General features: G+C 39.5%; 1 protein-coding gene across 1 annotated transcript in view; it reads right to left on the reverse strand.

The window, feature by feature from the left end:
- Positions 1–7,880: 7,880 nt before the first annotated feature.
- Positions 7,881–14,984, reverse strand: part of LIN7A (lin-7 homolog A, crumbs cell polarity complex component) — a 48,223-nt gene continuing 41,119 nt past the window's right edge. Inside the window, exons 5-6 of the mRNA XM_059817098.1 lie at positions 9,690–9,898; positions 7,881–7,993 (exon numbers count right to left, since the gene is read on the reverse strand). Coding sequence (XP_059673081.1) covers positions 7,951–7,993; positions 9,690–9,898 — 252 coding nt within the window. The 3' untranslated portion in view covers positions 7,881–7,950. The remainder of the gene's footprint in view (positions 7,994–9,689; positions 9,899–14,984) is intronic.

The raw sequence follows: 14,984 nt of genomic DNA on the forward strand, positions 1-14,984 counted from the left end.
GTTAAGCCTCATACTCAGAAGATGAAGACTGAACAGGAGACCTGGCCCTTGCCTCCCTCCCAGGTGCTGTCTTTGCACCTTACATTTCATGGAAAAAAATGTGAAGGTTGTCAGTGCCTGGACTTTACCACTGGAGCCTTCCTCTGGCAATGTATTTTTCTCTTTCAAACACTGTTGCCAGCTTTCGGAGGCTTCCTGTATTTGTCAAGCTGGTGCTTCTTGGGTATTGCCTTCTCCCAAGTCTTTCAGAGAGGAAGCTGCCTGAGAAGATAAGTTGCGGTGTAGAAACTGTAGCTCCTAGTTTGTTTTCCCTACTGAAAAAAAGGGAAACTTTCAAATACCTGCATACTTAAGCTAAATATCAAAGCCTTGGTTAGAGTTTGGGGTGAAAGAAGAAAAAATTATAGAGTGTCTAGAAGGGGAGGACTAAAATGCCTTTACAGCTAGTTCATAGATACACCTGGATCTAATGATCTAGGACTCTGCTTGGGTGCCACTCTGAGGAAGGTAGTGCCAGGCAGTGGTAGAGACTGTTAGCATCTTTGAGAAAATCAGCAATAAGGGAAACAAAATTTGATGATTATCTTTGGCAAGTTCCCCCCTGAAAGCAGAGCAGCTGCTGCAGTGTGAGATTCATGACTTGCATCAAATTGTTACTGCACCTGGTTCACATGGCTCCCTTCAGCAAGGCACGAAGACGTGCTTCATGTTTCATTTACTTCATTGCGGGCGATGCACTTGCCTAGTGGTGCTTTGTGTATTTTTTTCATCAGCACATGTATAATCTTCAGCAGCACCACCAGCAGGTGTAGTATGATCAGACCCTGACTGTGTGCAGTCCACTAATCACATTAAGCAATATTTACATTAACCATAGAATTCTTATCCAGGTAAGAATATTGCTTTTGTTGCTGTTATCCCATTGCTATTCACCATTCTTAGCACACAGAGTATTCACTCATGTGGCATTATTGCACATGTTAAATGGAGCCTTTTTTGAACTGTCTGTTCACTGTGAAATATGTGGAAATATGCTGAATGAATGCTGCGTACATCTGTTCGTGGCTGCTTTTTGATGCTAGCAGAAAAAGAACTCAGCAGCAAGGATACTGGAATGGGCAGCTAAAGGTGCTATGAACACCGTTTCACACTAGGCGTCTCCCTCAGCGCATTCATTCAGCCCAGAGCTGCTCGATGCCACTGCCCAGTTGAGCGCAGCCAAGTACAGGTAAGGACAGCTAAACACTTTCGTTCAACGGAGCTGTAAACTTGCTATGCATGCAGAGGAAACAAATCTAACATGTTTTGGAACAAATTATTGACATTGTCTATTTGGTGCAATACAAAACAGTGGAGACATATTGCTACAAAAGACCTAGTCGGCACCTACATTTCAGTCAGAGTTAACTGATGCTTAAGCCCCCTTCTTGTAAGCAGTCAAGTTTATCTTTTCCTTTAGGGGTACTAAGACCCAATGGTAAATAGTTTAACTTCCTTCTGTCAACGCTACAGACAAGAGAAGCACAATATGCACAAAACGGTGGCTTGAAAGGTGGTGCTGGCATAAGTTCTTCACCTAAAGCATGAAGTTAGTAGAGAAATTAATAGTTCTCCACACGTTTGGTCCTTATGAGTTTAAGAAAGGTTCTTGGTTTCTCATTGCTTATTGTTGAAAACTTACTCTGAAACAGAATTTTGAAACAATGAAACATTGGTTCCTGGATGTCTTTCTATAATGCAAACATTTCCAGACTGGATGGCTGAAGGCTCTAACTCTGTGTTAGGATATTGTCAGGGGTTGGTTCCACATTTCCACCTCTGAAATCCCAGACAGACACAGGTTTGTGTGCCAGACATGCTGGATCTTCTTCATGTGTACAACCCATGAGGTCAGTGTGTGCACAGTAACCCTGACCTGCTGCACGTGTGTGAATTCACTGTATAATGCATTCAAGCAGGTCTAGTTGTCCGTCGGTTCCAGACAAGGAGCTGTTGTTTTAGCCAGAGGAGATTGTATGGCTGTTCCACAATCAGTGTCATCGCATGTAGTGCTTTGTCAGTCGGGAACTAAATGAAGGTGAAAATCATCACCTGCTGAAAAGGAGCTGACTCAGGAAAGAGGGGACATTCTCGGTGTAGCCTGACAAATTTTTTTTCAACATTTATCTACCATTTTTCTACCTCCTCAACGCATTTTTTTCCTAGCATTCCTCATGGGTAGTTAAGTTATTTTGTGTGGGGGAAGCAAGATAGCTGACTAGGGTGGCCATGAGAGGGCAGCTAATGGATACAGAGTGCAAGTGAAGTAGCAGAGCACTCCAGGAGGTGGACCTGGCAAAGCCTAAATGCTATAGCTGGCTGAGGAGATCGCATGTGGTCAAGAAGTGCCATTGCTCAACTAAGAGAAAACCGGCATGAAAGAAGGAGAGAGGAATGCTGCAGTGGGAGAGTTGGAATAGCTTTGTGGTGATACTTGGGCTCTAGTCAAAGGGAATTTGGGGGGCAAAAAAGTGGGAGGATTAGATACGAGTAGACTTGGGATAGGGGAGAGATCAGTGGGAGAAGTATCTCTGAGTTACTCCCATCTGAGGTGGACCCACCCTTACCACCGAATTGTTCATGGCTACCTTAACGTACCCAGGATTCTTCCCATGCTGTTTCTCATTTTAGCTAGGCACCTTGCCTTATTCTTACCAAAACCTGCTACTAGAGAAGTAGCTTGTCCTCCCAACCTAGAAAAGTAACTTGTTAAGAGAAAAATAATATTCTATAGTCCTGGAGAATTTTTCACGTGTGTGTGAAAAATCCTAAGTATTTCCCCCTTTCTGTAGCACTGCACTGGCTGCTTCTGTACTTCAGAAGTTATACTTTGTTTGTCTCTTACATTTCTTTCATTTCAACAGAAATGTTTGGGAAGTGACTCCTGGGATACAGTTTTTAATTGGACCAGTTTGCAAGCTAATCCCAGGCTCCCAGCTGGGTTATTACAAGTGCCATAGTTGGTCTGCTTTGGGATGTCAAAATGAAAAGCTTAGGCAAGATTTACAGCTTCAGGCTTAACACCAAGGTTTCCTTGAAATAAACACGAATCTGTGGGTCTATAAAACATGCTCACTTTGAGGAAACATACTGACAATTGCAGGTGGGGAGCAACTGTAATATGGCTAATGAATAAACTCTCTGTAGCACTGGCATGTGTTTGGGTGTCACATTTTTGTAGACAGAACACAGCTTCATCCATGCCTCTGAGAGAGGAAGGAAGGAGGAAGGGAAGAGGTATTCATTTACCCTATCAGTTCTTTATGGTTTTGATAAAAGTACAATTGCTGAATCATATGCTTTCTTTTTTGCCAGATGAGTTGGTAAAAGTGAAAGGAACTGTAAGAAAGTAAATTAAAAACAGATCAAACATTAAATCCCTATGGGAATAGGGATGTTTTTCTCTTGGATTTTGGCTGCACCTTATAGACATCTGCTTTTGTAATCTTTTTACTTAATCCTAGATAGCTGCAGGCTTCTAGATTTCAGAACTCGTCAAATTTTGCTATGACTCTGGTATAACAAATTCCTACGTTAGAAGTTTGATGGCTTTCATTTTTGTGCATCTGCTTGTATCCAAAAATCAAAAGCAATTGTTCATCTTTTTGGCTTCAGGTATTGTAAAATGCACACACGCTAGCCCAGTGTTAGGGGTGACAGTATAGACTTCTGCTGCTAGCATTCACAGACTGAAGCTTGTTGTAGTCTGGCCCTGCATATAAAACAACCAAAGCGTTTTGGTAACAATGCCTGTGCTGAGCTCTTAAATTTCTTAGAAAGTTTCAGAACAGACATCTGTAGCAACGGGAACCTCCTTACAATACCAATCACGTGTAAGGCCTATTAGTCATCTGAGCTATGCGCGTTGAGGTTTTAGACTAGGGAATTCAAACACTGGTGGCTGGATATTGACTTTTTTATTAGGAAGCTGTGTATGAATGAGGCAGCAAAAAGCCCCAGAAGACATTACTTACTTCAAGCTAGTAATTTAGGCTGTTTAGTCAGTGGTTCTGCTTATAAACTCTTTTACGGGATGCCTTACCCTGTTTTAAGATAGATGTCAGAGGCAGGTGGAATGAATCGCATTCAAGGGATGCCTCTAGCTCTCTGTTGACCGTGGAAACAATCAGCATAAGCTCCGCAGCTTGCTTTTAGACAGCTGAAGGTAGAGGCATTGACTCCATCAAACATGTCTAAATCTTTTTGCTGGTTCAGAGCACAAGACTGCATTCGCTTCATGGGCAAGCAGGGTGAGCTTGGGTCTGTTTGCAAGACTGTTCGAACACATCCCTAATCCGTCCTGATCTTCTCATGGACAAGCATAATGGGCTTGTCTCATCAGACACGTATCGCAGCAGGCAGCATATTCTTGCAAATTGTCCCGGAATACTCTCTGGGTTTGAAACTTGTTTTATTGAACGCTGGATATGGAAATGGTCTCACTAATGCTTATGCAGGGACAGTACTACTTCTGGCTGATAATCCTCTGCTTATATATGGAAGGATCCCCTTAGCTCTTCTAGACACAGTTCTGCATTAAGAGATTGTTTGGTCAGTTTTATTATCCAATTTTCAAAAAGATTCAGAAAGAATTGCTACTTTCTGAGGCAGTCTCTCATCCTGTAATAAAATACATCTTCTATGAGCATAATAACTATTTTAGAATCTGAAATTATGCTTAAAATCCTGTATTATTTCAAACACAGTCAAAACCACCTTTCTTCTTGTTTAGCTTTTTTTTTATTCTAGGAACCTTGTTTGCTCATGAGATCTTAATTTCATTTAGAACTCTAAAATCCCTAAAGTTAGTAGATGAAAAAACAGTTTCTTCTCCTGCAAATGCGGCATAAAATTTTGTGCCTTCTGAACTTTCCCAAAGGTTCCTAAGTCAGATTGGAGACTTGGCTGTGATAAATACATATAAAAGGTATGATCTATAGGACTAAGAGGTCTGCAGTATTATTCACCAGGGAACTGCAGGTAGATTTTTATGTAATTTCTTCCACTCATGGTCATTCATTGCCTTTCATCTATGATCTGTAACTGTAGCAGGAAAATGCAGCCTCGTGAGCTTTTCCCTTTATCAAGGGCTATGAAATCCTTCAATCCCCTATAAAATGCCAGTCAGATCAGATGTCACAAACAGAAAAACTATGGCTAGCACAGCAGATCATCAGCTTCAGTAAGTAAATGCCAACAACCCATAATCTGTATTATTGTTAGATCTCACATCTTGATCTTTGGCATAAATGAACATGATGCAACGTCTTGTAAAAATCACATGGCACCCCTTTGGTTATTGTGACAAAGAGACAGAAAAGACTTGTTGTATCTCCTACCTCAGTTTGCTGCCAGTGCAGAGAACCGTGAGGGAGCCCCAAGGGTAAATACGAGCAATAAAACTCACTAAGTTCACTGAAGGAATATCAATGCAGTGTAGTGTAAAAGCAAATATCCGGAGACTAATCAGTTAAAATACGATGCCCAAGGACCTGCAGACCTGCATGGGGGAAGTGGTGTTCTCCCTGCACTTCTCCCAGGCCGTAATTCAGCAATGCATATGTGGAAGTGCCTTATTGCATCAGGACCAAAGACATTTAAATCACATATGAAAAGACTGTCTACAACTCAATGCAGATGATAGGTTTAAGGATACAGATTATTCTGTCATTTAGTGGCTATATGTTTTATTGATCAGTAAGGGGCATGAAAAGTGACCCTTAAAAAGTTATTTCTTCCTGCTTCCACTTCAAAGTCATTGACAGTTGTATTTTACTTATATTTTTCTTTCATCTTATTGTTAAATGTTGGCAAAGACTAGAATGTTAATTTTAGTGTGTATAAATAATTTATTGAATAATAATATATGAAAATGAATTTGATATGCTTCTCTATATGAATGACATTCTATTATTGAAATTTATTAATCAGCACATTCCACTCCATCAAACCTAAATTTTTTGAGGAAGAGGAGGGGAGGAGGTGGAGAGGCGGTTTAGAAAAATGCAATACAGTGGGCTGACTAAATCTGAATACTTGGTCTCTGAAAATGCAGATATCAGTGTAATTCAAATCATACTGATGAGATACAGAACAGTTATATGCAGTCATAATAACAATTTACATACCGTCGATATTAATAGCAGTGTCTGTTTGAGAGTACAGTTTTAAAATAGGTACGTACAATTTTATTAAGTATAAAAAGACACCGTGCAGAGCACAATACAATATATTTCATCTTCAGTTCTGGTAGTTCTCAAACTCCACTGTCTTAATTGATATTGTCACCAATGACCACTGGATAGAATTACTTCTCTGTATAAAATGAGGCTTCTCTGGATGAATTCATGCTGTTTGGTTTTAAAAACACAGTAATGTCCTTTCAATGGCTACTTACACTAATGAAACACCGTCAAGACTGTTGGCTAGCCTGCATTTGGTTTCTAACATATGCTATGATACTTCCAATTTCCCATTTTTGCTTTGCTTCTCTCTGTTTGAGAATATATCCTTCAAAATATTGTTTCTGACTTTGTTCCAAGTTCACAACCAGAACACTGGTTCAGACCATTTCTACATTCCTCACGTTACTAAACTTTCACTGACATCAGCTAGAGTTTCCAACATGCAAGGACTGTAGGGTTCTCCCCTAAGCTCTTTTTCTCCCCAAGTCTTTTCTAATGAAGCATATAAGGCATGCTGAAAGTGATTATTTTTTAGAGTTTGGGGGTTCCATTTTCTTATTTTCTTGAAAGTAGATGAGATTTATAGCCTTCCAGCTTTGACTATTTTCTTTGGAAAAGCAGACATGTAAACTTAAGAACTTTTAGTTACATATTTTGTTTGCACATTCCAATTTGGTTTGATTAAAAGAAAAGTCAGAATTCTAACTTCAAATTGATTTAAATGATAATATGTGAGTCTTAAAAGAAACAACTTACACTTCCTCCTCTCTAAAATATATTAACATTAGACTGGAAAATAAATTAAATAATACAGAAAAGCTGAGATTATGCTATCACAGTAATATCTGCCAAACAAAGCTTGGTCTTTTGCTAACATTAGCTTACTACATTTGCAATACATGCTAAGCAAAGACCCTACTTCTCTAACAGGTACATTCAGACAATATATATTTTATGGAATAAATATATAATATATCCAGTTATAGATTTCTGAATAGTAACTATAATAGATACAAGCAATACCTACGTTTAAAAATACAGTTCCAGGATTCCCTAACTTTACTACTAATAAAATTAAAATTGACCTAAAACTTTCTCACTCTGTTGATGCATAATAAAATATATGGAAACACCAAGAGTAAAAAGCCAATTGCTTCTACAAATGGAATACTTTATAAATATAGTAAATTGCTATTTCCAGAGGGAAAATTGAAAATTATAAATAGGAAGTTAGGTTAAAACAGCTCTACAATATATAGTACAAAGTGGCTATAAAGCGTGATCTATGAGTTTGATGTCTGTGGCAAAATTTTGAACTGATGTAGTTGTTCATTTCTGGAGATAACTGTAGAGAAAAATTCTGTCCCCAAAAGCAGCCAATCTTGATCTCCTTAAAACAAAACTTTCACTCACTACAGCAAGCCAACTGGCCAATTTGTCAGAGTAAGGAGTGCAAGATTAGATCAAACAGAATTATTTGGAAGCCCTGGACTTCTCTGTTTCATAGGGTTTACCTATCATGCTGTTCTCATTAGAAATAGAGTCACCGAAGTACTATGTAGCTGTGACTGCCCTGTGCTGAAAAGCCTTATCATGAAGGTACCCTCCCTATGGCTATCTTAACTACATTATTCTTGTACTGCACATTCTCCAGATTAATTCTGCTTTGTGTTCCTGTAGTTGTTTTGTTTTGCTGGAATACTGAAGTACAGCTCTGGTTGCTTCATTACTGAACTCTTGATCGAGGCTTTTTTTTTCTTGAGAATAACCTAGAATTAAAGAAACACATTTCTCAGAGCAAGCACAAGGAATTGAGGAATTAAGTTGCTGGCTGTCTCTGCCTGCCTTTCTTCCCTTTCAGTTTAAAGAAAAATTTCGTATCAGTGAAAATACCTTACTTGCTAAGGAAAAGATTTAGGTAACTGAAAAAAAGAAAAACTTCATGTGAGACTGTGCCATTTGTATGTTCGTCTCCTGCAATGGACCTATTTTACACAGAAACCCAAAACTTACTTCATGAAATACTACTGTTTATACGCCCTGCCTGAGTTGAGGCCCTGAGATGGGATTCAGATCCCATTAGAGCCTTTGTTTGCATCAACAAAGCTGGAATTCTGGTGGTCACAGGACAGGGGGTCTACAAGGTGGGTTTTTTCCCCCTAAATATCAACAAAAGGTCAGTGTCAACATTAATAACAATGTAACCATCACTGGGAGCTTCAGCTTCTGACCATTGGGGGACTTTCTGAGTCACTTGCAGATTCTTACTGGTACAAATACCCTGTTTTGGGAACATCTGGTACAAGACGTGGAGGATTGGGGTGTAAGTCATTGGGACATCCTCCCTACTTGATTTCATTTGGATAAATGGAGCATACCTATAAATGTATTCGTGTCACAAACTCTCAGTGATTACAGAAAAACTGCATATATGGAGACTCTCTGTGCCTCACATGCCATGTGTTTTGACTACACAGGGAAACTTGCAAGTCTCTTGGAAGCTACCGTAGTAGTGAGTATCAGTCAAGAGTGAATGAAATATGTCTATCAAACTGGAGATGAGAAACAAGCACTTGTAGATTCCCTGCAGAGGAACCACAGAGTGAAGTTTGGGTTCCCTGTAGCAGGGAAGGCACTAGGAAGACTTTTCTTCATCTACCAGCAGCAAATCTAGATGTTCAGTTGCAGAGTGGTAACAGACTAGTTGAAAATACATTAAACTATGTCTAAATCTGGTAGCATGTTCTTATTTGTCATAAATGCTCTGGTTTTTAATTAAAAAATGTTCCCAGGAACTACAGACTTCTTAGGCAGTCTTGCTTGCAGGTAAGCTGGAGCTGCACAGTGGCTATTGATCTCGGGGTTATTAGCTGGAAATTGGCTCCAGAATTTGTTAGGGCTTTTCACCTGTTTTCAAAATGCTTTTTTACTGGGACAGACCATGTGGAAATGTACCAAAGAATGAGCTTGCCTCATCTCACCGCAGTAAGTGCTTGCCGGGGCCCTGAGGGTACCTCCAGCCCCCTGACTGTCCCCCCCAGGCCTCCCCCCACCCTGCCCACAGCCCAGGACCCCATGTCAGCCCCTCGAGGCTCCCCTCACCCTGCCCACAGCCCAGGACCCCATGTCAGCCCCTCGAGGCTCCCCTCACCCTGCCCACAGCCCAACACCCTGTGTCAGCTCCCTGGGGCTGTCAGCCCCTGCCCCAGCAATGCCGCAACAGGGCCAGTCTTGAGCTCCTCACGGCCCTGCCTGGCCACGGGCCCCACCGAGCCAGGCCCACCCGCAGGCCCACATTGCGGCCTGCCCCTGTCCCCAGGGAGGTGCCCGGGGCTGGGGCTGCCCCGGTGCCCCCCAGCTGCCCTGCTCCTGGCTGGGGCTGGGACGGGCCCTGGCACCAGGCCCTGCCCTGACGGACCCCTTGGACTTCCCCTTTAGGGAAGACCAATGAATCCTCTCACCTACGACATATGGTTTTGCTGTGTAGTTTGCTGCTGTTGCTGCTGCTGAATGAGCAATTGCTGCTGTTGCCGACGCCGGGCTGTTCTCAGTTTTTCAAAGCGAGCCTCCATCTCCTCCAGCACCTTGGGAGTGTAGCGTACCACCAGCTTGACGCTGTCCTTAGCTGCCTTCAGCAGTTCCACCGCCTTCTCGTGGTGCTCTCCTTCCACGCTCTGGGAGCAGGGAGAACGGATTTAATAACAAATATGCTGCTTTGATCTAGAGCTCTGTCCTCTTTTTCATAAGGAAAGGCTGTTGGGGTTTTAGGAAGTTTCCACACCTTACATTTTTCAAGGCACCATTAAAGGAAAGTGTTGAGTTAAGTAAGATTTATGCACTGCTGGGAATGTATTCATTTTCATATTTTAAATAACCCAAATCCGTTTTAGGTTGCATGACAAACCTCATTTCTGATCTGTGTGAAAAGGAGGGGAAATACTCAACAAGCTTTATGCAAACACAAATAATGTTAAACCCCCCCAAACCCTGCAGTAAAACCCCAAACAGCCTGTTTGTAAGGTACAAAAATAAATATTTAAATCTTGGTAAGAAATGAAGAAATTGTAAGTTTGAAACCTCAATTCCTTTCCCTGGCCCTGTTTGGATCCTGCAGGGAACGACACGTGGTGATTAAGCAGTTGCTGAGCTGCAGGTGAAGGAGCATGCCTGCTGCTCCTGGGGACAACCCGTGTCCTAGTTAATGGCATTGCTCACACGTTTAACATTTATGTGATATGGGTTCTCTATCGGAAATAAACTAGTCTTTATCTGGTTAGTTTTAAGCAATCAAACACTAACAACTGAAACACTGCAAGTTCTTGCTGAAGGAATATATGTTTTCCCTCCCTTCCTGGAAAATGGTTTACAGTAAGATGATATCTACTGTGAAATAAAACGTATTCCCAAAGGGGCTTAAGCTCTGATTTCTATGCTAACATTGTTTGAAACAGTTAATTTCCAAAAGGGGAAGGTGACTCGGCTGTGAAAAGAGTATTAATTTCTACCATTAAGTGGACTGACTGGAGTGCTTTTCAGGCATGTGGATTGTTCCACACCTTAAGAGAAAGGGAGAAATTTTCTAATGGTGTATGATTGCCCATATGTGTTGTAGTACATATTCCAACAAACAAAAGTATCTCTGCACAGAAAAAAAAGACCGCACAATCTATGTGAGATCTTCACATAGATTTAAAACCATTTAAAAAATAAGTGATTTTCTTGCCACATAAAATAAATCAGTTTTACTACATTCTGTGTTTTAAAACTCTTATGTATACCATGCTATTTAAAATGAAACTATACCTATAAGCCTCCAAAGAGAAGCAGCAGGATTCAAAATATTTGAAGTTCAATTCATGCTAAAAGAAAAATTTAGCATCATTATAGCATCTGTCAGAAGAAGATTCTTTCTATTTTCATCTCTCCTATTTGAGGAGCATTGTGCAAGAGCAGTGAATAAGAATTACTTCTGCTGTGGCACACTATGAGCTAGAAATAATTTAAAAGTTTCAAAAAGCAGACACAATACACTTCTACATGAATAATATAAACAACACAATTCCAGCTTATGGCCTTGCTATTTATCTTTCTTCTCCTGTTAAATATCCTTCAACATATTAATACAAATAATTATTTCATGTCTGGGTCAACTAACTGGCTCAAGAATTTCTACAGAAATGTTAAGATGCTTTGAAAATATTAATGCAACTTAGAGAAATAACAAATGTCATTTCAGGTGCTGAAATGATTACCAGAAACAGAAAAAACCTTGAAGTAAATAGACATTTGAATGTTGAAATAAAAGACTTCATGTTTTTGAACTGTATGTTCATGAAATTCCTCCAGTAGGTCTCCCATTCAAAGATCTTCAAGAAAATTAATGATCTGTGATGACCAGACTTGTTAGAAATTGTGATGGGGATAAATCTGCTGAACAAGCACTGCTACCCAAAAGTAACTTGGAGAAAAAAAGAGTTTCCTTACAAATATTTGACAAAGAGGAAATTGTTGTTGCGTAAGAAACAGTGAATGCATCTAACGCTCCAAAGTGAGCTAAAGTAAAAAGCTATAGATGCATAGGGTGTTTTGTGAAATTGCTTTAATGAACAAGTCACAGATACAAATTAAAACCTCTTCCCCACGTCCCCTACCCCATAGCTGCTCAGTGTTAGAAGAGGCGATCATAACTAACACATACCGTGTTAGTTAGTTACTAGCTATCTTTTATAACTCATTGCTTTGTGACTGGCTTTGATACTGGCTTTTGTAAATACAGTTCTCACCTTAAGAGGAACTGTATAAAATTTGGCATTGTTTTATATTTCATTTTTTGCTTGTGAATCGTGGTCAGTATGACATGGCATGGACATTCAGAGGAAATGATAGTGCACTCCGTGTTGTCGTGATCAGTTTTGCTGTGGAACACTATGAACTTAGAACAGGCTATGAACAAAAATTGTAAGCTCCCAAGCTACATGAAGTAGCTAAAATATTCATCTGCTTTCAAAGAGTTGGATGGTTCTAACTGACATCAATAAGCAATTGTGATTGTATCTGTTCTGTAAGGGTATAACAAGATGGTGTACTTTAATACTTCATACAACTTAGTAAACTGTATTTAATTCATGATTGCCTGTTTTCTTTCCCATTTGCCTCCGACCTTGTTCTTCCAGTTTACAGCCAGTATTTTCTAATTAGAAATGAAGGGTTTGACTTTGTTGCTATCCAGGTCAATGGAAAACTCCCATTGACTTGAATAGTAATGATACAGAATTAAGCCTAAAGCTCTGAACCATAACCAAAGAGGGGAAAATAATAGCAAAGGCAAAGTAAAAGACAGTGCTTCTAAATACGAATCCTAGTCTCCAAACGTATCTAACTCAGGTCTTAACAACTACAGTTTTCAGCTGCTATTAATATGATTGCTATACTTGCTCTTAATGTCTTCATTGCTGCTTGCACCCATATTTCCAAGGCATTACAAATGCTTCACCTGCATAGCGGTAGCTGCACAACTTAAATAGCAGAGCCCCTTGGAGTAAGGAAAATAGCTTATACCAGCAAAGGAAGTTGTTTTGGTGCTTGAACTCTTCACCTCTGCAAACCTTTGAGGCTGTGCTGGCGAAGGACTCCTGATGGTATTGATCATGCCTGTACAAGGGATTTTGCTGACTGGATTGCGAGGATCTGACACTCATGTTACTTTAGAACTACCCACCAAATATGGGATTAATGTTTGTTTCAGAATGTATATCTTTATTTAATATGTAATTTTTGATTACATATATTTATATATACTTACGTCTGTATTTATCTTATTGTACTGGCAGATTGCATCAAAAAAGGGATGCAAAATACTGTAGAGACAAGAACAGCTGAAAGAACTGCAATTACGGTGTGGGGAAACACCAATCATTACTGTATCCAGGCTCACAGACTTGTCATAAATATAAAAGAAAAAAATCACACTCTCTTGCAGACAAAAAAAAGAATCTGATTGTTACCCCACGAGTTGAGAAACTGAGAAGAGTATTTCTATTAGATATCTGTAAGCAAATGCTTGGGAGAGAAACTAGCCCATTATAAACCTATTTTGTATCCCTTTCTGTATCTGACTCACATCAGGTATCTGACAAATGCGGAATCTTTGCCAGATATGAACAGCCACCAGCAAGTGCCTTTGCTGAGCCATCTGCAGGGCTTACTGCTTTCAATTTCCTTTACTTTTAGGGGGTGTGGGACAAAAGTATGTAACAAAATCCCCAGCATACTGAGAAAAGACTTTTTTTTTTTTTAACATCCGGTGACACAGCTCAAGGAACAGTCATCCCAGTCATGCTGGGATAACAAATCTGGATTCTGAACACACAGCTCTAATTTTATGTTGATAATTATAAAGTTGGATAACCACCAACTTCTGAGCACAAACAAGTTACAGATATTTCATTTTCATTTTATGTTCCACTGCTGAGCCGTCTGTTGTATTGTACATACTGTATATTATTTGCTTTTTTCCAGCTAAATTGAGAGAAGCACAGAGTGAACTAGTCCCACTGAAAAATGTTAAATTTAGACCTTTTTCCTCCTGTCCCAAGCTGTCTGCAAACAAATTACCACTTCTATAATTTTTGCCTTTTTACGAGTTATATTGTATGGGCTTAATTCAGCCCAAGACTGGTGTATGAACAGTTGCTCACAGGCATTATTTCAAGTACGCAACTGCAATTGAAACTTCAAATTCTGTTGTTTAGGCTCTGAACACAAAAATATTTCTGTTGCATCTCAGAAACAACTTTCTCATGTGCCTACATGCAATTGGGAATTTTATGTTGTGGTTTTTTGCTACATTAGCTTAATACATATTCTAGAGCACATTCATTAATTTTTTTGAACAGAGTATCATGAAATAGAGGTGACAACAGTCAAATTCAATATAAATTGACATCTGAAGGTTTACCACATTCCTCCCCGGTATTTGCCTAGACACTGTTGACAGTAAAAGGATTTTTCAAGAACCATCCATCAATTAGTGAATATAAACTCTTTTTATCTGTCTTTTTATTCTCCTGATGAAAGAAGTGCAGAACAACAACAAAATTATTTGATCTACTTCCAATCAGTGAAGTTCAGGCAATTTACTTATTAAATGTTCAGTTGATTTCTTTTTCCCTGAGACTAAATAATCTTTTCAATGGGTTTTCTTTTTTTGTTTTGTATCTTTTCTTTTACATTGTGTACAGGGGCAAGTAAGCTTCCAGACCTACTATTTCTCTTTTGAGAACATGAGGGTTGATAGAAGTGGTAAAAAGTCTGTCTGAAGTGTTGCACTGATATTTTGTTTCAAGAGAAAGGGAACAGCTATCGTTGAGACAAACAGATGACATGAAAGCATGTAGAGAACAGTATTTTTTTCATTCTTTATGGGTTTGTAACAAAGAGGAAATTTAAGTTGGAAAGTCTTGTATTTATGACTGGTTTCAGGAATTGGTCCTACGTGCCTTTGGTGTATTTAAATATGAGGTTTAGATGGAGGTTTTTCATGAAAAAGGATTATGTTTTCATTAAGAGAAGTGTAGGGTTATATGAATGAGTATTCTTACCCTTTCAGTACTTCACATTCCCTTGTAAAAAGGAACAAAAAGCAAAATGAAAGGCAGAATTTGACTCATATCATATAGTCAGAGCCTTCTTTATCCTCTCTATTCCAAGACCCCTTTTATTTTTACTTGCATACTGACATTCACAGTGAAACTACTGCAA

The sequence above is a fragment of the Gavia stellata genome, chromosome 4, assembly GCF_030936135.1.
Source record: "Gavia stellata isolate bGavSte3 chromosome 4, bGavSte3.hap2, whole genome shotgun sequence".
In the NCBI taxonomy this organism is placed as follows: Eukaryota; Metazoa; Chordata; class Aves; order Gaviiformes; family Gaviidae; genus Gavia; species Gavia stellata.